The sequence below is a fragment of the Aythya marila genome (genome assembly GCF_965140915.1).
Source record: "Aythya marila genome assembly, chromosome: Z".
Taxonomy (NCBI): Eukaryota; Metazoa; Chordata; class Aves; order Anseriformes; family Anatidae; genus Aythya; species Aythya marila.
This window is the reverse complement of record NC_139080.1, coordinates 29222100-29248583: the sequence shown is the minus strand read 5'-3', so window position 1 is coordinate 29248583 and position 26484 is coordinate 29222100. Positions and strand designations below refer to the sequence as shown.

General features: G+C 33.2%; 1 protein-coding gene across 4 annotated transcripts in view; it reads left to right on the top strand.

The window, feature by feature from the left end:
- Positions 1 to 26484, top strand: part of RFX3 (regulatory factor X3) — a 128608-nt gene that overhangs the window by 75281 nt on the left and 26843 nt on the right. For 2 of the 4 annotated variants that reach the window (XM_082783461.1, XM_082783460.1), the window contains 4 exons: positions 7772 to 8030; positions 17068 to 17142; positions 21238 to 21419; positions 22005 to 22124. In XM_082783461.1, the coding sequence (XP_082639587.1) occupies positions 7772 to 8030; positions 17068 to 17142; positions 21238 to 21419; positions 22005 to 22124 (636 nt within the window). The remainder of the gene's footprint in view (positions 1 to 7771; positions 8031 to 17067; positions 17143 to 21237; positions 21420 to 22004; positions 22125 to 26484) is intronic. The other 2 variants (XM_082783459.1, XM_082783458.1) reach the window with 1 other exon arrangement.

Below are 26484 nucleotides of genomic sequence, written 5' to 3'. Positions count from 1 at the left end.
TAAGACATTAATTCATTATACAGGGATTACTGAAGTAAAAAGTTACAGTATGTCTGGTGAATGAGTTGTTCTTCATTTCGAAATAAAGAACATGTGCGCTAACATTGATTTAAGCCCATATATGATAGCAACAAAGAATGCGCTTTGAATATCTAGGAGAAAATAGTTACTGATTCTTTTGATTCTAATTATAGGAAGCTTGTTGGCTTTCACAGTCTGTCAGGTGCAACTGTAGTATTCATATAACACAGTTCTTCCTACGCATTTTATATCATGATTTGTCTACACTTAAACACTATTTGGTTTTATTATAATTGTGGGCATAATGATGATACAAGGGGTGTAACCTGCAGCTTGTCACATACTTTGTTTAAAATATGAGAATATTTGAATGATGTTATCTACCTTTGTGTCTTGTTAATAACACTTTTGCTTGTCAAGCATGTCACTCTATCTTAAAGCAAAAATGCATTGTTGTGATGTGCAGGTTACCTGGAGTTTTAAAATAGATAGGGAAAGTATATTGTCATTGCACATAGATTAAGAAGCCAGGTGAGGCCCTTTTTCTAGGCATGAACTTTTTTCCTACTCAAACTGTAATATTTACTAATGTATGCAATCTAATTAATTAATCCAAAACCAGACTTTTTTTTTTTTTTCTGATAATTCTGGTGTGGCAAAGAAGGATTTAATTGCTGGGATTGTCTAAGAATTGATAATGCTGTTGAATCCAAATTGAATTGGTCATTCTTCACCAATTTGTTGTACTACAACAGTTGTAGACTATGGGTGAAACCAAGAATTTACTATTACTCTAATTGAAGTATAACTGTCTGATCAGAGAATTATGACTGCAGTTAAAATTACTATCTTCCTAAGTATCTTTCTTGTACTTGCTAGTCTCTTTTTTTCTCTGGTGTTACACTTAACCTTCCACTACCACCGTGTATACGATGGCCAATGACTTTCATCTAAGAAAGGGTTAGAGCCAGTTATCACCACCACAGTTGCTATGCCTGGAAAAGTATAATGGATCCACTTGCAGCTATTTTATGTATTTTCTAGCAGGATATACGCCTCATTCATTCTTCTGTGATTTCCATTTCTATCTTGTATCTTAATTTACTAGGTATTATCAATGAAGGTCACCTATTCATTGTTATGGAACAAGTTCTCTGGTTACAAATGTATTACACATGTAGGTTTTAAACTTTGATTTTGGCAATTTAACTTGATTGATGAAAAGAAACAATGATTTACAGTTTAATTAGTTCTTCTATCTCTGGCTGTCTTTAGACCAATTGAGAAAGCTTTTGTGGAAGACTTCACTGGGATTTGATCTGTTATTAAAATGCCTTGAATCAATATTCTGATTACAGGAGTAGATTTCTTTCTGGGGAGTAAGGAGACATAACCTCCAGATACACTCTCCAGAGGCTGCAGTAATGCACTGGATGCAATGAGGCCTTCTGTTCATGTAAGAATCATGGAGTAATAGAATCATCAAGGTTGGAAAAGACCTCCAAGATCATCTAGTACAACCATCCCCTTACCACCATTATTACACACTAAACCATGTCCCTGAGTACTACATACAGTCTTTCCTTAACAACCCCAGGGACGGTGACTCCACCACCTCCCTGGGTAACCTGTTCCATGCCTAACCACTCTTTCTGAGAAGAAATGTCTCCTCATTCCCAGCCTGAACCTCCCCTGGCACAACTTGAGGCCATTCCCTCTAGTCCTATCACTAGTTATCTGCGAGAAGAGGCAGACCCCCATCTCCCCACACCTTCCTTTCAGGTAGTTGTAGAGAGCAAGAAGGTCTCCCCTGAGCCTTCTCTTCTCCAGACTAAACAACCCCAATGCCCTCAGCTGCTGCTCACAGGACTTGTGTTCCAGGCCCTTCACCAGCTTCGTAGCTCTTCTCTGGACACGCTCCAGGGCCTCGATGTCCTTCTTGTAGTGAGGGGCCCAGAGCTGAACACAGTACCTGAGGATGGCCTCACCAGAGCTGAGTATGGGGGGTGATCAGCTCCCTAGTCTTGCTGGTTATACCTGGTATATACCTATATTCCTGGAACAAGTCAAGATGCTGTTGGCCTTCTTGGCCACCTGGGCACACAGCTGGCTCATGTTCAGGTGAGCATCAGTCAGCACCCCCAGATCCTTTTTCTCTGCACAGCTTTCCAGCCACTCTGTCCCAAGCCTGTAGCGCTGCATGGGGTTATTGTGGCCAAAGTGCAGGACCTGGCACTTAGCCATGTTGAACCTCATCCCACTGGCCCCTGCCCATTGATTCATCTTGTCCAGGTCCCTCTGCAGAAGCCTTCCTACCCTCTGGCAGATGGACACTTCCCCTCAACTTGGTGTCATCTGCAAACTTACTGAGGGTGCACTCAATTCCTTCAACCAAATCATCAATAAAGATATTAAAGATGGGCCCCAACACCGATCCCTGGGGAACAACACCGGTGACCTGGTCACCAGCTGGATTTCACTCTGTTCACCACCACTCTCTGGGCCTGGCTGTCCAGCCAGTTTTTAACCCAGCAAAGAGTGTGCCTGTCCAAGCCATGGGCTGCCAGCTTCTCCAGGAGAATACTGTGGGAGACCATGTCAAAGGCCTTGCTAAAGTCTAGGTAGCAGGCTCAGCAGGCTTTTCCTCATCCACCAGGTGGGTCATCCAGTCATAGAAGTAGATGAGGTTGGTCAGGCAGGACTTGCCCTTCATGAACCCATGCTGACTGGGTCTGATCCACCAATTGTTTAGCACATGCACATTAGATGACTGATTCTGTTCTTAGTAGTTTCCATGAAATTCACAATTAGCTTCAGGACCACAGTAATATGCTAAAATGTTAAAAAAATTTCAGAATATTGTTCGGATGGGAAATTGACTTTCTTGGCTTTCATGCGCAGAGGTTTTCTTCCATATTGTAATACCACAACATTGATCATAAGTATTAGCTCCTCTGTTTTTAGATAATAATAGCATGTTTATATTGGTACACTGCTGAAATATTTGAAATGTTAATTCTCATCTACTGATTATTATATTAATATCCCAGTAAATAATACCATAGTTAATTAAGTATCATTAACTATGATTTCACTAGAGTTCATTACAGAGATGACAGCAAAAAATACTTAGATGCCTGTCTGCTAAGCTATGTAAGCAATCCATAAGAAAACCCATTTGAGTATTTTTGGTGTTATTACTAGATCAACAAGATGATTATTACACTACTTGTTTGCTTACAATATAGAATTACAGAAAAATAAAACATTTGACACTGAGTCGTTGTACAGCCACTGTGAAGGGCTGCTAATATTTGAAGTTATACAGTATGAAGGTATATATCTTTAGCTAAAAGACAATGTGTATTCTATCTGATACTTGCTATTTCTTCATCGGTGCCTGTAATTGATGACAAGAAGTCAATTCCTAATTCCTTATTTTGCAAGTCACTAAAGTTACTGGAATATAATTTAAAATTAAAACCTAATTTAATACAATCACAAACTGTACTTGAGTTAACTTGTCTGGAGTTCTAAACAGTTCATGAAATAGGAAATTATTCTGGTTTGTGGGTGTTTGTTTTGTTTTGTTTTGTTTTTGTTTGTTTGTTTGTTTGTTTGTACTAACATGTAGAGTGATGGAAAAATCCTTCACCAAAGCAAACATTTCCAAGCCATAAATAAAACAGGCATAATTCAGTAGGTGATGCTTTCTAGGCAAATGTAAATATGGTAAAGGTGAGTCTGTCACATCAGCTATTTGTTCAAAGAAAAGTTCATGTAAATACTGAGATATGATGGGGTGGCAGGAGCACAGATTTGTAGTAGTAAATAGATCAGAGTTTTGACATATACATAGAACCGAATAATAGATGCAGCTGGGAATAAATGATTTCCCATGTGTGCATGTGCTCTCTGACAACTAAGGGAGAGTGATAGTAAGATTTACTCATTCTCCAACATTGTCTTATTTATCTCCTTTATTCAAAGTGTCAGTGTCTTTGAAGAGACCGAAGTGTCTCTAAAAGCTAAGCTTAGTAGTATTATTGTCAGTGTCTGTAATAAAATTGAGGACATTGCACTTAATTGGCAATGTCAGTGCAAGGGCTTACTGAATTTAGAAATTACTGCTTTCTGTTTTCATTTGCCAGAAGTATACTTTTATTAACAACTTTATAACACAACTCCACGTGTTTTGTTTCTAGCATTAAGTTTTTATTGGAAATCATTGTAAAATGTTTGTAAGCAATAAAGTATAATAGATGGTACCTCAACCTATAGTACTTCACAATCCTAGTCCAACTCATGCTGGTCTCGTTAATTTCCAATGTGGGATCTGAACATTGGACACATGTTCAGATTCTTGAATCTAGATGGAATTCATGCAATGTCTCTAACTTTGTGTGGCATGCTCTTGGTGTAAATATTGTCTAGTTTGCACAACTTCTGGAAGTTCTTCAAGTGTTTTAGTAATTCTGATGAACTTTCTAATATTTCGTTCTAATAAACACTGAATTTCATAATTTTTCAGTGGATTTAGATTCTGTTTACTACCTTGTATCTCAAGCCCCAGTATATCACCAAGGTATTCTCATAAAGATCCAAAAGACTTCAGTTACATTGAGCTAATCTAATCCCTAGAGGATCTTTACATGCAACTGTTGAAGAAAATAAGGCATAGGAGGCTTGTGACAACCTTTGTAACAAGAAAGAAATTACTATATGATTTATGTCAGATGATTTGAGAACATATCGCATGTTTGTACTACAAGTGCTGTGGAGAGGTAGGATAACTCCCTTATTTCAAATTGCCCTTTGTGTGTGTTTAAAGGATATAACATTGTATTTTTCTCTTTGCATAATTTCATGGTGAGAGTTTGTATTATTGTATGCACTGAAATTAAAATCTTTGAGTCACTGCTTTCCAAAACATCATCTTACCCAGTTGGTATGGGATATGCTTTTTTGTTTGCAACTCAATTAGTTTGTATTTTGGTTAAGCTAAAAAGCTCTTTGGTAAATTGCAATTATTATTGCATGTAATAATAACACTTGTACCTGACTTTTAATTACCCTTTTGATTGTTGCTGAAGGTTTGCTAATCATCTCCAATAATAATGTGTTTTTAAAGAATCAGCTGTAAGCATGGTTGTTAGAACAAAGACAAGTGTGTTTATCTTGGGATCTGACCTGTTGATCTACCCCAAAGGTTGCACTTGATCCAGTGATAAGGAGCAGTTATAAGCAGATGTAGGTGTTGTGATACAATCAGTCCTTACTTAGAGACTATGTATGATATACATACCTGAAAAAGGTAAAAGGAAACAAGCATTTCCTTTTCCCTCTCCATCTACAGGAAGATTGTGACTTTTTTTTTGGTGAAACATTGGGCATTCTCTAGCATTTGCATTGCTCCAAAGAACTGCTTCTTGAAACTTCTGCAAGTAACATATGTGACATCTTGCTTACATCCTTCGGACGATCTATTTCCTCTAGCCATAACTATTTTTACTGACAGCAGTGGCTTTGCATTTCATTCATTTTCTTACTTTGCATTTCATTCATTTTCTTACTGTGCTGTAGTAGAGTATTTCTTTGGGGATGGGAGTGGGGAGAGAGTGGATTTACAGTGCTCACTCCTTTCACAAACATTAGGGTGAAATGTTTTTCACCCTGAGCTTCCACCATTCCTAAATGCTGCATATCACTGTTCATAATCTAAATAGTGTGACTCTAAGGCACATGCAACATCAACTCTGCTAGCAGTTACCTTGTTCATCACAAGGTAAGCAATATCACAATAATACCTTGGCTTGATTAAACAGGTGAATCAGTACCTGCATGGTTGCTGAACACATACATAGGCTATTGCAATGCAAACATGAACTGATGTTAGATTTCCAAAAGAAATATTAAAAAATTAACTGCCCACATGAGCATTGTCTCTAAAAAAACTGTTTATGTTTGTTTTCAGTAGACTGCAAGGCATTTATTTTAGGTTAACTTCAAGTTTCATGCAGCTGATAAAAAAGCTTTTGAAATACTCCATTGTTAACTAACTAAATAAACTAATTAACTAACTAAATCTCCATTGTTAACCAACTAATTAATTAATCTTGTGTAAGTTTCCATAATTAAAAAAACAGAACAACAAACAGTAAATTTTCATTACCTTTTCTATATTGTGGTAAGAAACTAATTCTTACTTAGTTAACTGAAAAAAAAAAAATACATCTAATTCTTGGACAAGTGTATTAATCACCTTCTGTCTGTATAAAAGAGTGAATACTGCTTCCTGCTTTTCTTGTACTCTTGGATAAAAGCAGCTGAATTTTTTTGCTGAACTTGTTCATTGCATGTTTTCATATAATTTTGTAGTCCATATGATTATAATAAACAAATTGGAGACTTATGAAGAGATTGGGCACCTCTCATCTTTTTTTTTTTTTTGAATCATACTACTGTTAAAATGTAATTACTTGGAAAGACTGCATCTTAGCATAAGCAAATACAAGTTAATGGGAAACTCGGAAATTCTAAATAGTATTGTAAGTTTATTACAAGCAATACTACAGAATTTTATGTTTAAGCTAGAAAATTAATGGTTAAGTAAACTTAGTTTAAGTTTTTTACCTTTTGACTTTTCTGTTGTCATGCGTGCCAAGGTACCAGGAGTTGGACTTGATGATTCTTATGGGTACCTTCCAACTCAGGATGTGCTATGATTCTATGATTCTGTACAAATCTTAGCAGTTGGGAAAAAAAGATAAAATTTTCAGGCAGACTTTTCCAGAATAAGGAGTTTGGCTTTGAACCAGTGAGTGCTACAGAATTAACAATTTTCAGATATAGAGATGATCCAACTGTACACAGAAGCAAGTACATATTCAATAACTATAAATAGATTATATAGATTATATAGATTATAATAGATTATAATGATTAAAGATGAGTGGTTAAATATGTGAAACATATGATAAAAGGTTGCAGTAGCTGAATAGTTTTTTTGTGATAAACTGGTTAATGAGGCATATGTTTCATAGTTAGAAGTGATTTAAAAATTTTACTACTGCACACCTTTAACTTTGTGACCTTTTTACACCTTCTGGTTTGGTTTTATTTCTTAAATGCAGTTTTTCATCTTAATATGGGTTCATGTAAAATTTTAAATTTACCCTGTAAAAATAACTGCACGCTCTAAAATACCAGTGAGCTCAGAATTTCAAGCTTCAACATAGGACTATGAAAAATTTAAAATTCATAGTTAACATAAGATGCCCGAATGTTGGATTTTCTTGGCTGACATTTGTATGATGTGTTCACAATTTTGCAACATGCACAGTATGAAAAGTGTGTAAGATTACTAAAATTCAAAATCTTACGGTAGAATTAAATAAAAAAAAAAAAAAGAATGGAGCTTGATAAATTGCTTTACAGTTTATTAATAATTGTATGAGCTCTTTCTGTTTCCTCAATTTTGGTCATACTTCCCTTCTCTGCTCCTCTTCAGGTAAGACTAACAAACATGTCCATAAGATTTGTTGAATACTTGGTTTAATGTTGTCACTGAATTAGTTATTTAGTTCTTCGACGTGATGAAATGTTATTCTCTGAGGAGGCAGGGATTTTTTGCCCACCATATTTAATTTGGTTATATCTATTGCACACACATTTCTACAAATACAACATTTCCCTCAGCTAAATGAACAATACAAATAATTTCTTTTCCTTTTGTTTTCTTTTCTTGAAGCCGATCTACAACTTATCCATACACAGAAACCCAGATGTACAGCCAAAACACTGGGGGAAATTATTTTGATACTCAAGGAAGTTCTGCACAGGTGACAACAGTGGTCTCCTCTCATAGCATGGTGGGCACTGGAGGGATTCAGATGGGTGTCACAGGAGGACAACTCATTAGCAGCTCAGGAGGGACCTATCTGATTGGCAATTCAATGGAAAATTCTGGTCATTCAGTGACTCATACAACGCGGACTTCCCCAGCTACAGTAAGTATTTCAGACTGATGTGAAATCTCTGGGACTAGTTTCTTAGTCACTAAGATGTTCTTTCAGGCTGATATAATGTTTGTGATAGAAGATACAGCAATATTATGCTAGCAGAGTAAGTACTATACAGTACTTTCTTTGTAATATAAGAAATAAATACATGTATAAACAAGATACAGGAGTGAAACCTAAACACAGAGACCTTTCCCTTGATGGGTTGCAAATATTTACATCTTCAAGGTTAAATTTTTTCATGCAAGTAATACATGTGAAAACTTTGGGAATGCTCACAAAGTAGTATGTCTGAGATGAATATTGTAGGGGAATTCAACCAGCCCCACTTAACACTTTTTTTTTTTAAAAAAAAAGGAAAAGCAATCTTGTTGATTATAATTATGTTAAAATATGTAAATATTATGTAAATGTAATATAATGTAACTTATAAGTAACTTCCCTGCATTTGTAGTTTTGTTTGTTTGTTTGTTTCTCAATATTAGTGTATGTCTGGTAGCTTATTTCAAAATATTTGCATTTGTTTGTTCAGAATACTACTTTGTTTTTACTCATCCATGGCATTTCCTAAACGTGTGTTGTGGAAAAAAAGCTCATTGTGGAAGTGTCTTACAATGCTATGGGAAGGTGCACGCTGTTATAATTGTGATAGATACTATTGTGGACACTTAAACATAGACACAGACCTTTTCCTTAAGAGCTTTCTCAGTTAGTCCTTATTCCTATTAAGAAAATGGCCATCAGGAATACTTTTACCTAATTCCTTCAGGGTATTTTGGTGTGGTTGCAGAGATTTGGAAGTAATGGGGAACAGAACTGGGAGATACAGAGTAAGAAGATTTGAATAATGTCCCAATGGAGATAACACATGATTAATAATACTGATTTATCAGTAGTTTAATGGACTATGAAATGAAGGGACTTTATTTTTAAGAACTACTGTAACAAGTAAAAATCTAATATTCTTATTTTTATTTTATCCAAGTTTTATTTGGAATAATGATGAACATTTACTACAGCATTGGGTAATTTATATGATCCAATAAAGTATCTTAAGTTTAATTCCTAGCAGTTGGTATAGATAAATACACAGGTTTTGTACAGTCTGTAAACTTAGTATTTCATATAAACTTTGAGAATGCTTTAACTGTGTAGTATTATTTTCTGAGAGTAAAATTTATGAAGACTCATAATGAGTGAAGAGCATACTTATCAATAATGTAGCAAGAGCCTTCAGCTGGCAACAGATAATTTTGTATTTATTTTCTGTGACTAAATGAAAAACAGTGTTTTCGAACACTTGCCTGCACTTTACATGATTTTAATAGAAAAAAGTATTTCTGAATAGAGCAACATTCCTGTTTCAGATTTATTTAATTTAATCAATACTTTTTTTTTTCTTTTAAAATGTTCATTTGGCTTATTTGAAAGATATGTCATGCAACTTTCTACATGGCTTTATGATTACCAAGCATAGGTAGAACAAGAATATCTTTCTGTAGTCAGAAGTAAGGAAGTGGGTCTCTAGACCGAGTAAAATTGGAAAAGTGGTGTTACTTTAAATATGTAAATACTGGTGATATTCCAAAGTATCTGTAGTTGATTTAAATTTTTGCACATTTGAATACAAATATTGCCTCTTTTAGAAATCATGCTAGTCTTCTCCTTCAAGTAAGTTCAAACAAGAATAAGTGCAGTTTTGTGGTTTACATATCACATTGCAAGTTTAGTTTTCTATTGTGACAACAGAATAAAGACATGAAATGTTTATCTGAATGTGAAATCAAGTGAGGTATAAATGTGTCCAGTAAACACAAATGAAGAGTAGTAAACTTAATTTTACGTTGGACATGCTAGAATCACTTGAATGATATCAAAACTCTGTTCTTCATTTTAAAGACTAAAAACTGGATTTTGTTGCTGAATTGAAGTCAGATTTGCCAAATTTAACAAAATCTGATGTTCGTTCTATCAACAACACTTTGTCTTCATGTATCAAAAATCAGCCTCTTTTAGTTGCTCTAAATAACCTTTACAGATCAATATTAATTATTCTGTTAAGAATATTAAAAATGCCCATATTTAAATCACAATGATTTAATTGTATTTTTTACACTAAAACAATATCTTCTGTTTTCTTTTTAAGGTACTGTTTATTTTGTATACTATAGTTCTGTAAGTAAGATGTAGTGGATTTCTTTCTAATTAAGTGGGACACTTCAGATTTTATCATTTTAGGCTCTTCATATGTATTGTTCAGCTGAAGTATTGAAGAGTCAGCTGAAACATTAAAGGTTCGACTAAAACTGTAAAGTTAAAACACAAAATCTGTTTAAATTTTACTAGAAGACTTAATTAAACTATGCAAAATAGAGCAATGTAATGTTTTATCTGGATTATACCTTAGAGACCTAGAGCTCGTTTCACTTGTGATCCTCATTTGATCTTCATCATCATCATATTTTTCATTCTTGCATAGAAAAGATATTGGAGAAATCAAAATAACATGTATGCAAACTGATTTGCTATTATAAATTTCAGCAAATATTTCCAAACATTGAATAAATTTGAAGAATAGGAAAAGGATATAGCAATGAATGAGAAGTTACTTATTGCCACATGTAAACAAACCAAACATTGTTTATTTTTGCCATAGTTTTGTTTACATACAAAGTCCTTTTTGTACACTACTACATATACATTATTTCTTTTATGCAGTATTCAATAAAATAGACTCATAGATTTTTTTTTAGTTTAAGTCTGTCTTCACTTTATTTTGTTGTGGCTGAGTTCAGTTTGGGGTTTAATAAAGGGTGAATATTTGTTCATAACTTGATTCATATTAATTTCTCTAAAGCATTTATACAAGAAAGATCTCCTGCACAAGCTATAAGAGGTGATAACAGTGTTTTTATAGCCAAAATATTAAGATTTGTGCACTTCCTTAACTGTTACAGCATAAATACTGTAGTTGCTTATGTTAGAGTTCATAAAGACAATTTTTTTTAGCATTTTCTTCTGTCATCTCACTTCCATTGATTTCATTGTTTCTTCCCATGATATCCTGTGCTCACCTATTAAATTATTTCTCCACTTATTATAAATGTATGTATATTTTTAATACAGTATAGAGGCGTTCCGATCCTAAGACCTATATCAAATATTAGGGAGATAAACAGCTTTGTAAATTGACCATTTTGATGTCAGTATATGTGGATAGGTCAAAAATAGATTGTGAATGCATTGAACAAGAAGTGATTCACCCTAGCTGGTTGACCATTTGAAATGAGTTTACATGTTTCAATTTGTTTGAAAGGTCTTGGCTAATTGGTAGTTATCCTTAAAGACGGGGCAGCTAGAGTTAAAAGTCTAACTTGAAAATTGAATTGCCATATTAATAATGAAACTTAAATCACCTACAAGTGTCTAAGAGCTAATCTTGTGATAAAATACATATATATATGTATATATGTATATATATAAAGTGATCGGATCAGCAAATGTCATAATACTATGAGTTTAAAAAAATACAGTTTTTAATAGTAAAGGTGTTGCTATGCTTGTCAGCCAGTGAGAGGCTTTCCTCCTCCCCCCTTCAACTTTAGTCTTTTGTTGTTTTTTTTTTTTTTTTTTCTAACAACCTTTAGGATTGTGCTGCAGATACAGTTGCCATTCATCAGTCATCACCAACTATAGGAAGTCTCCACTGATGCTGTTTCAGAAATGTAGACACTTTCAGTGCAGATCTAAATATGCATTAAAATAAAACCAAAATTAATATGGACATGTATCACCACAAATTATTATTTCTGGTAGCAGTAGAGTATGCTCCTATCCTTAAATAAGGGATGATACCTATCCAAAACGTGTCATGTAATTAATGAAAGAGAATAATAGATGATGTAAGGAAGCCTAGTGTAGACATCATATCCTGATTATAATAGCTCTACTGAAATTATATTATTGTTTTAAGAAAAAAAGCAATAAATGTTAAAATGTTTCATCTAAGCTGAAGCAGTTATCATTTGGAAAATAGTTGGAGATTAGGTTTTATTCATTAATCTCTTTCCCAGTAGAGGAACACTTTCCATGTCCATTCTTCAATTTTTCTGATAATTTGTGGCAGAATTGTTATTCATCTGTCTGTCTTAACAAAAAACAAACTATTTCTGATAAAATAGAAGATGCGTAGATTTTTATGCTGCGAAGGAATATTAGATCGTCTGGTCTGATCTGTTACATTGGCAAGATACTTCCTTATGTCTTCTTCAACTGAGCACATTAACATGCCTTTTTTGGAAAAGAAAAAACATCCATTTTCAGATAGAAAACAAATAATATTTTTTTTCTTTTAAATGAGTCATAACAATGGTTAATCACTACCATTGATTAAAAAAAAATAAAAAAATAAAAAATATGTAGTGTGAATTAACTAAGATAATAATTGGAGGATCTGTGGATCCTGTGCCTTTATAAACCCCCTGCTTTAGTTTCTCCTTCAGAACTCTGGAGCATCATGGCTTCTCCTCTATTCAGAACAGTAGATAGTTTTCAATGTTGCATCATGGCCATAATAATTTTTCTTGTTCTGCCCATGTGAGTCCCTTGCTGCAATGTATGTCTTCAGTTGACGCTGTGCCCGTTCCACAAGATAAGGAATACGGGGAAAAGGGAGAATGACCCAACTAAGGTCAGACATACCTACCCTGTCCTGCATCTCACTTCTTCACCTTCCTATTCTCCTTGTTCCTCTTCTGAATTAAGTCTGGCTTACGCTTCCATTTGTTGGCTTTGGCTTCAACTTTTGTTTGTTGGCTTTTGGTCTGTTTTCTAAGTAAAAAGCCTTGTAGCAAGTTTTTCTCATAGTTTATTTCCACTTTTGGCAATCAAATATTTATTCTGGTATTTTTATAAAAAAAATGAAGATGGAGTATTCTTGGAAACAAGATTTATTCCAGTGTAGCATTCCAATTATTGATAAAAGTCATTGCATGACACACAATGATTTTGTGATACTGAGATATTCAAAATGGGTGTGTCAGAATCCATGAGAAAATTTTCCATTATTTCCTTTTATTTGAAAATGCACTAGCTGGATGCAAGATGACATTCCACTAATATTCTTTTAACAGTCATTACCAGTGGTGTGAAGGTATCACCTTTCTGGAGAACTGGATCTTTCTGATTCTGACTAAATACCTTTTTTTGTTCTAAAACAACCAATCTCCCTCTCTGCCTTGACATACATGCTTTCAGGTTTGGTTTTAACAATAATCAGAACTCAGCTTTCCTTTTGGCTTTTCACTTTTGATTTTCTTATTTGAGTAACTCCTAAAAATGTGTATGACTTTTCCATGTTTTTCAGAGTTAAGTAGAATGTGCATTCTCTGAAGTTCTCACCTAAGCCTGATTTTTATTTTTTTTTCTGGAAAGTATTTGTATCATATATTGGAGATATTACCAGAGAGAAAACCAGTTTAGAATCTATTTGAAGCTGTAGATAATAGTTATTACACATAGAAAGAACTGGATGACCCTAGAGAGAGAGAGTGGAATTGGTCTCATTGTTTGAGAACCACCATCATGGAAGAGAAACATGGAAAACAGTTTTTCAGTTGTAAATTCAGGAAGGAGAAAGTCATCTGACCTAAACATTTTGGATTTTTATCAACCTATGGCTGTTACACATACTTTTCCAGTTTAATCGCAAAATGTCAGGCTTTAAACTTCATCTGATTGTCTTCAATCTATATGTCTTCACTTCCTCAGAACAGATTTGTGCTAATTAGCTGAATCATGAAAAAGTACTGCTTCTTCTGTCGTTGGTTCTTAGGAAAGCAGGTGGTTTTTTTTGCTTGTTTGTTTGTTTGTGGGTGTTTTCTTTTCTTTTCTTTTTTCTTTTTTTTTTTTTTTTTTGTAAGTGGATTTGGGATAGTTATTTGCTATGTCTATTTTATACACATCTGAAATTATAATGCATATTATGTTTATCTAGTAATAAGTTAATGAACACTAATGCATAAACTAACAAGAAGAGTTAATAACTTCCAAATCAGTCATTCACATAATGACTGAACATTGCAGGTTTATGGATGCATGTACTGGGATCACACTATTGTATTTGTTAACACCAGGGAAATACCCTTAATCAATAATAGCTGTGTCAGAATATAAGGTAATATTTTAGATGGCAAACAAAGTAAACTGAGGGTGAAGTCCAAAATGATAGTTTTCATGGCTACCATGCTTTAATTTAGTTCACCCTCAATATTTATGTTACTGTAAAAGCTGATTATCATGCAATATTTAGCATAGTCCAGTAGAATTTGCAGTGATAATGATAGTGTACATTTCAGTTATCAGTCAGAACATTTTAATAAAAAATATTTTGGTCTTTTTAAGAGAAAAGTAGAAGAAATGTATGACTGATCAAAATAAATGAATATACACTCAAATAAATGAATGTAATTTTTTTTTTGTCTTTTAGCATTTTAGATACAAATAATGTTAGTTTTGCGTGGAACCTCTCAGTGCATATTGCTAGAAATGCAAGGATATCAGTCTTCTATGTATGCAGTACATAATGTAAATGTTAAAATTATTTTCATATTCTTTCTGCGAAATATCGTAATTTAAAAAAAACCTACATTACGTATGTAATTGATGTCCGTATGTGCTTATGTGCTGTTTTGAATAGAAATTAAATTACAAATAAATTAGTGTCTGAAAAATCTGTCTTCAGATTAAACTTATTTTATGCTAAAAACGTTGAAGAGGTGAGTGTTTAGCTTACTTAGGAAGAAGGTTTCTGTTATTAAAGAGAGAGAGATCTTTACAAAATTTAACAAACTTAACTTTACAGAAATTTAGACTAGAAATAATGAACAAAATAATTGGTAGTAAGGACAATTTCTGTTGAGAAGGTTGTGATGATTACTCAGTTTAAATACAAATCTGATATCTTTCTGTGCTTGAGTTAAGTAACATGGGTTAGTGTTGGCCAACAATGGTGAGTTTGCATTATGCAGAAAAAGTGGACTAGATGATCCTAACAAAGTGAAAATCTTGTTTTAAAATCTGTGGATTTGTAAACATAGATTTATTGTCCTCAATGGTACTAATGGTGAAAGCTACTTTAAAAAGAAACCCAAGCCACAACATTCCCCCAAATGACAACAAAGAAAGTTCTTCTTTATTTGGCTAATTGCATAGTGCCACAAACCATTGAAGAAATATGGCAGTGAGGAATCAATGTGATATGTAATGCCTCTTTATAAGTGTAATTTTTACTACTTTTTAACATATTGGTTCTCTAAATAAATGGGACACGTTGCAACAACAAAATGAGAGTAATGCAGTGGAACGAGCAGTACAAAGAAATGAGAAAGAGGACATGTAACTTTAGTGTTGTAGTATTGCTGCAGACTAAGCACTGTTGAACAAATAACCTGTGTTTCAGAATTAGGATTTTTATGTGTATGCATTCTTTGTTGTTTGGTGGTAGAAGGGAAATTCTACAGCTGTATTATATAGTGAGTTGATCTTACCACGATGATGTGCTAAACTTGTATTTATCATATTGCATGCTTTTAAAATTTGAACATTTCTATGTGATTGAGTACTTTAACCTCCTAGTATTCTCCATTGAAACAAGAATAAATCAGAATATTAAATTATTTCCTTGCCAGAGTATATTTTCTTACACAATAATAACATATTCTCAAGGCACTTCTATAAAAGTTTTATATATTTAATATTAAGTAGTTATAGGAAAGAAACAATAAATGATTTCTTATAATTAGTACAATAAAAATATTGGTCAGTCATTCTCTTAAGAAGAAGGGAGAAGCTAATTTTATATGTACAGTAAATTGGAATATCAAAGTATTTTTCAGTTTCTGGTATACGGAGAATTAATTAATCTTATACTGATATGACTAAAATCTTTGGATAGTACTGTGATTTTTGAAGTAGGATAGGAAGGGCTCATGAAAAAAGTACAGGGAGAATGACAAGTGGTTTTAAAAATATAGGTGGCATTTTCGTTGCTTTTGTTTTGGCCATTTAATGTAGCTATTTAATTATATGCCTTTTATTGCACATCCTATTGTCTCTGTCATTTTCGATGTTGGTTTTGCTCGGTTAAATTACAGTTAGGTTCCAATTTTATTCTTTAATGCTGTTGTTATGGAACATCAAAAGATCCGCTGATATTCAAAGAGAAAAGAAGAGGAATGGATGTGAGAGTGTTTATACATTTGCATTTGGAGAATAACTACTGTATATTTAATTAGCGGTGTGATGTTCTTTTCCCTTTAAAAGACAAAATTATTGTGAACAAAGCTTTTTTTCCAAAGGCTAGATCCTGTAGTCTGTGTGACTCCTGAGTTTCCATTTGCTTTGACAGCTGGGAATATTCAAAATGTGCTGCTGCAGTAGTCAGTTACAGTGATATCCTGTCCCATTGAAGCTAATGACAGAAAACCAGTTGAATTACTTGGGGTTGATGAGATGTGCTTGTTATTGCAAAAAGTACAAGTTTTGTTTCAAATTCAGTTGATTTTTTTCAAGCTGTACACTGTTCTTTCTGATTTGGAAGGAAAAACATATGGAAACCTTTCTTAAAATTCTGCTTAGGTTTTGTTTGGTTTTGTTTTGTTTTGTTTTATTAGTGGTATCTTTGTTCAGTCAGTCATTGTTGCTTTATTGTTGTTGTTTTGTTTTGCTTTTTTTTTTTTTTTTTTTTTTTTTAATATGTTTCAAATAATTTCCTGAGCAAGAAGGAAAGTAAAATGGGTTTAGTCTGTGATCCTATGATACATATGCAAACAACATGCCTTTTTGACCTCATTGGGGAAGTTTGCGTTCAATGGGACCCTGGAATGAGGCCTTTTAGAATGTATGTCCTAGCCAGGAAAAAAAGGAGGCATTTCTGTTAGTCTGTAAGCAACCTGTCAAAACTTCTCTGATCAGGCTTTTTTACTATCTTGTCTTGAGTCCTTTTTTTAATGACATCTATTATCAGATTGAAATGGCGATTGAGACACTGCAAAAGTCTGATGGTCTGTCCACTCACAGAAGCTCTCTTCTCAACAGCCATGTAAGTTGTCTCTTCTTCACATACACTCTCTCTTGCTTGTTCTGCATGCTTAGCCTGCCTCTAAATGTTTTATTTTATTACTACTTTGCAGTCTTAATCTTCCCATTTTATTTGCTTGTAACCTTATACTACATCTCCCATGGCTTTATTTTGTCAGGTTAAATGTCTTTGTGGTATATAGCACTGTATTATCTGTTTTGAAGGCTCTAAACCTGCATTAACACAAATTAACAAATTTGTTTTGCAGATTATAGTGTAAAAGTCAAGGTAATGTTCAAATGATCCTTCATGAGCTAGCTTTTCAAGAAAGTTGCCTACCAAGAACAATCTGTGTGCTCTGCATTAATTTGGGGGCATGTGAAGGATGAAGAGGCAAACAACACGACTAAATATCTTTTGATTATTTTTAGATTTTTCTTCATTTATTCTAACTAGACAATTTACCATGAAATGATTTAGGAATTCCAAAGATCCATATCATGACATGGAAAAAAAAATGAAAGCAGTGTGTTAGACTGAAGTACACTTAACTGTCTTTCTCTTTATTCATACTTTGAAAATCTTAACAGTTAAGAATTTTCCACATAGGAAGCTAGAAGATATATGTGTAAAAAAAAAACAAATATAGTGATAAAACCATTAAATGTAACTTTGACACGAAAGGAAAAAGGACCGAAGTTAGTTTAAAACTTGGTGTATAAAAATAATATTACTTTGTTAGTTCCTAGTCTTTCTTGAAATGCTTTTTTTCTGTCAGTATTTTTATTTTTGTATTTGATATTTTTTCCATGTTGATTGGTTCATATTCATCGTGCCTCTTTTCTTACTTCTCAGCCTAACTTATGTAGGTTATTCAAATTTTTTTATTGCTTTACTGTAGAAATTTAAATTTGGTCTGTGGTCTTAATTTAAAAATGTGGTTATAGAGCCTGTCACTCAAAAATCAAATTAAAAATGTACATGTAAGTAGGATTTAGTTCAGGATATTTTTTTTAATGGGTCTGGTAATTTTGTAATGAAAGCTAGAATTGTTTTGTTGCTTTGTGCTTAAGTTTTTGTGTGTTTTTGTTCTTGTTTAATTGGTTGGCTGGTTGGGTTTTTTAGTTTGTTTAGAAAATGACAAAAGTTAATGAGGAAAATCATACTACACAGTTATGAAACAGAAGGACTTTTAGATTTTAATCTTCTAGATTTTACTTCTTTTGTAAACATCTTTGATTTTATAATAGAATTGCTTTGAAGATAGGACAACCAAAAATATTAAAATTATTTAAATATCATTGTTAAGAGACCATAACATTTTTTGCCAAAATCTCAGAAGGTTGTGTTAGCACTTGAATTTATCCACTAGCTGATAAGTTTATGTTTAATCCCATTACAAAGTCCAGAATTTGTTACAAAACTGAGACTAATTATAAAATAAGGTCCTGTAAACCCTTCCCCTCTACTGTAATCCACTAGTTCCCAGTTCTCTGGAGTATTTACTATTTAATATCACTATTAATTTTATGTGCATCCAACTGTTACAGAAGTGTCATCATGCTATTCCTTTCTTGACTCAAGTTTTTTTCAAAATTATTCTGATGGGAATGTTATCTTTGATTCCGTGGAGTGGAAAAAAACAACAGCCCCTGTATGTATTTTTTTGGCAGTCAAATTTTCCTTAGACTCAGTCATTTTAAAATAAGTTAATACAATCTAGATGAGACTTATTTGCCACTTTACCTATTTTAAAGCAATGCTTATTGTCTTTAAACTCAAGTAAAGGCAATATGGAGGGAATTTAAGTACAGGTTTGATGTTTGTGTCTTTAAGCTCTTCTTAATTTTGTCATCTACTGCTGGTTGGCATTTATTAAAAGAAATGGCTTTAATAGGTTTTAAAATAGAATTCTAAATTGTACATTTAATTAGTAGTAACTTTCACTTTGCAGGTGATGTATTAATTTGTGGGAAATACAAAGTCTTTGGGTTTTCACGTTGTGATATCTGTATTAGTTTTTTCTGGGATTTTTTGACTGAATTAATGTGTGCTTACTGTAGGGAATTTGTCATTTCCTCTTCTTTTCTCTCCTGATTTATTTCTGCATGAGTCTGACTTATTAAATTAATTGGTAGTTTAATGTTTTATGAATGTTACAGCTCAGTCAGAGTCAGAATCAATTTAGCAGGTCTGACTGTAAATATTTCATACTTTTACCAATTTTACCCATACAGTATGGTCAACACGATGAATTAAAAAACTAGAATTCAAACCTGAAAAGTTCAGTTTTAGAATTATGTTTCTTCTTGTGAAGAAAAAAAAATAAATCTTAAAAGCTACTTAGCAGCAAATTTATAATATTTGTAAACAATTCTCTTTTTAAAATCATATATTAACTGCACTTTTCCTTCCAGGTTATAATCTAATAAATGATTCCAAACCTTTGCTACTGAAGTAACTCCTGGAGCAAAAATTCTTACATTGTACATATCTTTGTGTGGGAGCTGGGGGGTAGGAGTAGGAGGTGTTTGTTTTTGTTCTTGTTTTTGTGTTGGTGGTGGTGGTTTTGGCAGCCAAGATACAGTTGAATAACATATGTTAGAAAATGATATTGTTAATGAAGTGCACTTAAAGTGAATCCTAATAGGTTATAAGCCATCTGGAAGAAAATGTCTTTAATACTACATAGAGAACTCAGTTGGAAAAAAATATGCATATTTTTTTGTCCAACAATTTTTTCCCTTTGGGGAAAACCAAAGTAAAATAAAATAAGAGTACTTCACATTTCTTATCTGTTCTGATTTAATTATGGATTTAATAATATACGACATGTTATATAATACATATTTATAATTAATATATATTTAAATTAATATAAATGTACTCATAGATTTAAAACAAAGATTAAACGCAAAGTTAAAATATAATTACCATTGTTTCTAAGCTCAGATAGGCTTATGTCAGGTCATTAGTAAAATTAACAGCTCAATACACATTGAGGCAAGAGTTTATTTTAACAATTACGTTTTTTCTTCAGTTTTAATATTTTGGTTTAAATAGTTAGGAAAAAAAAGGGAAATAAAATCCAAACAGAAAACAAAATTTTCAAATCATTCAAGGTAAATCTAAAGAAGGATTCCAGAGAACTGAAACCATAGCAAGTACTGGGGAAAGAAGGGGAAAATATTAATATGCCAGAAAACTGAAACAGTGAAACTTAAGAATGTCTTCAACCTCTTTCAACCTATTTCTAATTTCCTTTCTTGTTGTCCTTTATCGTTACATCAAGATGTATTTAATTGTCATTTTTAACTTGTTTTTTTTTTTTTTTAAATCTATTTTGCACATTATTGGCAGCTAGAGGTGTTTTATGTTTGTTTGCTGTCTGTAAAGTCCAGTGATGTTAAAGTCTTTTCTTTCATGTTGCCAAAATTACCCACCATTGTTATAAGAAAATATTCATATTTTTCCAAGAACCTCACTCTGTTCCTCCTGGAAGTGAAAGTTAAGCAGACTACAACTGAGGAGTATTGTACCCCTTACTACTTTCAATGTTATTATCTAAATTGCTCTTTGGTTTATATGCAATAGCATTTTTCTTTTTGAATCCAAGAGCAAAAAAAATATATAAATCCTATTCAGTTAAGTATTCTAAAGTCTTTTTATTAGCAGGGAAAGAAAAACACTTTTTCTAATGCATCAGCTAACTATTGTTAATCCAAGGAGTTTATTTGTGCAATTTATGTGAATTACATTCTTGATGATTGTATTTCTGTGAAGTATTAACAGTTTGTCTCCAAACCATAGTTGCTGTGTGGTACTGAACCAAAAGTATTTTACGAAATAGACATTTACTTGAGATCACAAGTGCAATGAGTTACACTATTTCTTGGTAATTCTGGAGATCCTAAAGGATTGTGATGTAGCTAGCAATTCTGGGATCCCTGTATAGAAATGAAGTTATTATTCAATAGACTTGAAGAGTGACTTCAAAACTGTCATAAGTTAATGTTGTATGATTAAGATAATAATAAAGTAGTAATAATAAAGTTTTAGTGAATTAATAATGAATTTACCTTTTTTTTTTTCCCACCTGTTTTATATGTCATATAGCTTCAGTGGCTTTTGGACAATTACGAAACTGCAGAAGGAGTGAGCCTCCCAAGAAGTACCCTTTACAACCATTACTTACGACATTGTCAGGAGCACAAGTTGGATCCAGTCAATGCTGCCTCCTTTGGAAAACTCATACGGTCAATCTTCATGGGATTACGGACACGAAGACTTGGAACTAGGTTTGTGTTAATGGAATTCTGAACTATAATAGAAAATGCAAGCAATAACTGTGAGTAACAAACTTGTCTGCTATTCAAGAAACAAACAAAGAGTTTAAACATTACAGTGGTTTTCAGTATGTCAGGTCTGTCTCTTAATTTCAAACAGTTTTATGATTTCCAGATGTTATTTTTACTTTTCCTGATTTTGATGGTTAATATATTTACATTTTTATATTTACACTGCATGTTCTTATAAGCATAAATAAAATAGAGTCTGTGTTTGGAAATTACTCAGGATTGTGTTTCTTCATGACTTCGAGAAGTTGCATTTTGTTGTTGTTGTTGTTGTTTGTGTTAGTTTTGTGGTTTTTAATTTATTTTTTTTAATTATGATTATTTCTCTTAAGTGTAAAATTCTGGGTAATATTTGAGAGAGTGAACTAATTGCCCAAAGGCTGTAAAATGATATCTATGAAAAAAAAACAGGTATGAAAGGGGAGTCAGGCCTAATTTGTGGATATAATATTCCAGTCAATGTAAACTGTAAAGTAATGTGATGTATACGCATAAAAATGTTCTTACAGTGCTTGTTCTCTCATAAAGGGGCAACTCCAAATATCATTACTATGGGATTCGTGTCAAGCCAGACTCTCCTCTTAATCGACTACAAGAGGACATGCAATATATGGCTATGAGACAACAGCCCATGCAGCAGAAACAGAGGTAAAGTGTGAAATGAAGATGAATACTTATTAATAGTTCTAGTTCATAAAGCCTTATGTTCTCTTACATCGAAAATTCGAATGAGAATTCTGTTCACTTCCTGTCTTTGAATCATAGAATCATAAAATGGTTTGGGTTGGAACAGATTTTAAAGATCATCTAATTCCAAACCCCCTGACATTGGCAGAGACACATTCCACTAGACCAGGTGGAAGCCCCATTGAACCTGGTCATAAATACTTCCTCCACGGCTTCTATGGGCAATAGAAAAACAGAAGTTCGCTGTTATGCAACTGCAGATACACACTGAAGTCACACATCAGTCAACATAAAAAAATATTGACCTGGAAATCATTATAAACCCGCAAAAATTAATAATAAAAAGTGAGATGTGATACAACCAGACTCTTTTAAACTATCTTGAGATCTTTTACCACAATCTGATGAAAAGCATTAAAACCTTGAATTTTAAATGTTATTGTTTTTAATATGATACAACTTTATATATAAGCTGTTTATAACTGATCTCGTGGTTAAGTTCAGTTTGACATTTATTTCTTTTCCCTGTGAAGGACAAAGATGACCATAACAGTTTGCCTGTAAGTGATTTAGGTATTTTCTCTTAGCATCTATTTTTACTGGGGATCTTCTGAAATCTCTGAAGTATTTGAAAGCAGTGGCACTTTTCTGGGAAGACTGAAGGAGATTTTTATTTTAATTTTTTTCACAAATGTCAAAATGACAGCAGAGGCCTATGCTTTTGGTGAAAGAATGTGCAGATATGCATATAGAAAAACCTGTATTGAACAGACATTTTTAGGGGGGGAAATGGAAGTCAGTACACTTCTTTGAAATTACTTTTTCGTTGAATGATGTCACTAGCCTCACGTATTACACTAAAGTGAAATATCTAAGATGCCTGAGAAATATATCTAAGAAAAGCATGTTTTATCCATTTAAGCGCATTCACTTACAGGTTTCATTCACTCATGCTCAAAATCAAATGCATGCCCCAAGATATATGCCACAGTTACCTAACCAGAATTGTTTGTGTGGGACATGGAAGATAAAGGATGCCAGTTAACAAATCATCACCACCTCTTTTGTGTTCTTAATTCACAATGACAGAGTGATTTTGAAATTGTATTATATGACTCTTGGGAGTGGACACAATTTTTCCTTACTATTTGCCTTAATGTTTTGCTTACTACCATATATCTTGCATAGTTCTCTTGTTTTCCTTAGCTAGGGATGTTTGGCAGCGTTTTCTTAACTCTTTTAACTTTTCTTAACTTTTTAGGTCAGTTTGGCCTATGAATGAAGTCATACATCTGGCATTGTGTAGCGTTTTGTGCTTATCTTTCCTTCAACCCGTGTTTCATATGTGCGCATGCATGCTCCCTTTCATATTCAGTTCATACCACACTTAAGCTTTGTTGCGATAATATGTAAAGATGTTGATTAAGGATGGAAAGTACAAGGCAGTGAGTAAGACAGTACATTTTGGAAAGTACAAGGCAGTACTTTTTCTGTTTAGTCATACCAATTCGTCCATCTCTATCACCTCTTAATTGGATAAACACTTTTAGTCCTTTCTTGCAAAAAATGCAGACTGAATATATGCTACCAACCATTTTCCTTCGTTCCTGCTCTTAATCTGAGGGTCATGAACCTTTTCCATTTGTGTAACTTGGCTATTCCAAAGTACTCCTGTATGGTCATGTTCAGTTTGTCCTGGGCTTGAATTCGTGGTCTGAGATTTATCAGACATAAATTTCAGATGCAAGGTAATGCTCTTGGTTGCTTAGTCTTGGTTGTGATCAGTGTTAGCTGTGGGAGTACTCTTTCTCTGTTCCAGTAAGAGGAAAAAAACAGTAACTACCAATCACAGATGTTAACAGTCATATCTTCCAGCTGAGACAGTGGTTTGGAGACAACAACCATAGATCAAGAGACTTAAAGCACCTATGAATTGGAGTGAAGAATTGCAGTTAATGACTAGTCTTGGCTGGAAGATAATAGCTAACACCCTGCCTTACAGCTGAACCTGCTGTATGGCTCAGACTTGCAAGGGAAGGCCTGGCTTGCCTCTGCCATCAGACATTTTTCAGGGTAGGAATAAACAGGATATTTAAATGGTTATATTATCCATCAGTTCTGGGTCAAATGCAGGCTAACAAATGGTAAATGGACACCAAGAAAACAGAAAGATTATTAGGAAGAGATGAAGTAATATCCAACCCAAATATTTTGCCGGGTATACTTGTACAATTTTATGTCTGACACTAAACACTTGCAACTTTAAAGTATAGTCTTATTATGATCTCTTTCCCATAAGCTGTCCTTTCCAGACAGTTGTATCAGAGACTCACTCCCTACAGTCAAGTTCCATTTTTTTATTTTTTTATTTTTTATTTTTTTCTCTCTTAGCTCATAATGAGCAGAAACTTGTAGCTTAGGAGGAGGTGAGTTATCTTTATGCTTTACTCTCAGCAAATAGTTATAGACACACTTATCTGTTCCTTACGGCATTCTTCATGTTTCCATTTTTATTTCCATGAGTAAACCTCCAGCTTTCCAGGTTAATTTCAGATATATATCTCAGTACTTCCATACACAAGTTGTAGTTCCTTTTATTTATGGGAGCTCCACAGTCAGCTAAGATATTTTTTAATATATACAATAAATATATTGTTTTATACTGCATATTGTAACATTAAGCTAACACATTTATTAGTGTTCTAATCAGAACACATCAATCACTGCTTTCTATAGATGCTGTTTACCCTACATATTTATTTTATGTAGAAAATAATCTGTATTTTGGTACTGTTCTCTTGCGTGTTTTCTTGTGTTCCCCAAATATACTGTTTAGTCAAACATTACTTTTAAACCAAGCTATCTTGAGTCCAAAGCAACAATTATTTATTAATCTTTTAAAAGAGGGTTTGGATTTATGAACAGCAGAGAAACTACATGTTATAGCATTTTTGTATTTGAAGATATAGATCAATGCATCACTGCCCCAAAATACCAGTATCTGTAAACTCATCTACAATTTCCTTGAGACAGTATTCTAAAATGATTAATAATAGAACTTACATGATACACTACTAAACTAATTCCAAATGGAATACTTCAGAAAACACCCACAGCCTTTCTCTTGATCAAGGACATACCTTTTGTATATAGTATGGTTGGGTGCTGAGCTGACTGTGGCTTAAGGAATTAGAAAGGTCTGCTTCACCTTCTAGATTATGTTTATCTCAGCAACCAAGAAGGACTTTTTTTAAAAAGTGCACACGTTGAATTTGCATTTTTTTAAATTCTGTGCAGTTCTACCTTATTTGATTTCAGACAACCATGCTTTAATTAAAATACTGCCTGCATATTTTTGAGGGTTTATAATGTTTCACAACAGTGTACTTGGAAGTGTTGTTATTTCCTTTATACTAGAATGCAACTGGTATAAACTTGATCTCAATACCAAAAACTTCTAATATTCCTCAGTTATTTCTTTGTTACCTGCAACTTCTTATGCAATAAATATTTAAAGTATTTAGCTTTCTTTGATTTTTCTATAGTTAACTCTAGTAAGTGTTGCCTTTTGTATTAAAAACTGTTTGAAATATCTTGTTTTCTGCTAGTTTTAAAAGTTTATTTTTTCCCCCTGCTGACATTAATGGGAACATTTTATTTGTACACAATACTAAAATGCTTTACCATACTTTACACACTGTTATCCATAAGGTCACCACTTTGTTACATACTTGGGTGACAGTGAAATCCTAGTGATAAATCACAATAATAGATTTAAAATGAGAAATGCAAGCATATTCTTAGAGCTTAGTTCTGTTTGTTTCTACAATGCCTACATATTTTGAGCAAGCTAGAAGGATAGAAATTTTTGTTATTAACAAAAAAAGAGAAAGAATATTATAAATTGCGTAACAGCATGAGTTGAATTTTTCAGAAATATATTAGATTCTAATACTTAGAGGAAAATCCAAATACTGGCAACAAGGCAACAGTGCAAGCAAACAACAAATCTGCTGAAAACTTAACTGAAAAAGCTGCTGGTTTGTGTCTGTCTTGTGACTTAATCAGTCCATTTTGGCTCCTATTTATTTATTTACTTTATTAATTTATTTTTGTTTTGGTTTGCTTCTTGTCCTGCAGATTTTTCTTGTCCTGTATGTGCACTTCACATCAAGCAGACATTTTCTTATTCTTCCCCTTTCTGCCTTATTAATGAATATTAATTGTTTGCTGTACAATAATTTTAGGCAGTATTTATTGATCTGTTCTGTAGTGGGAGAAGAATTTTCTGTTAATAACCTTTCTTCAGAGTTCGACGGTG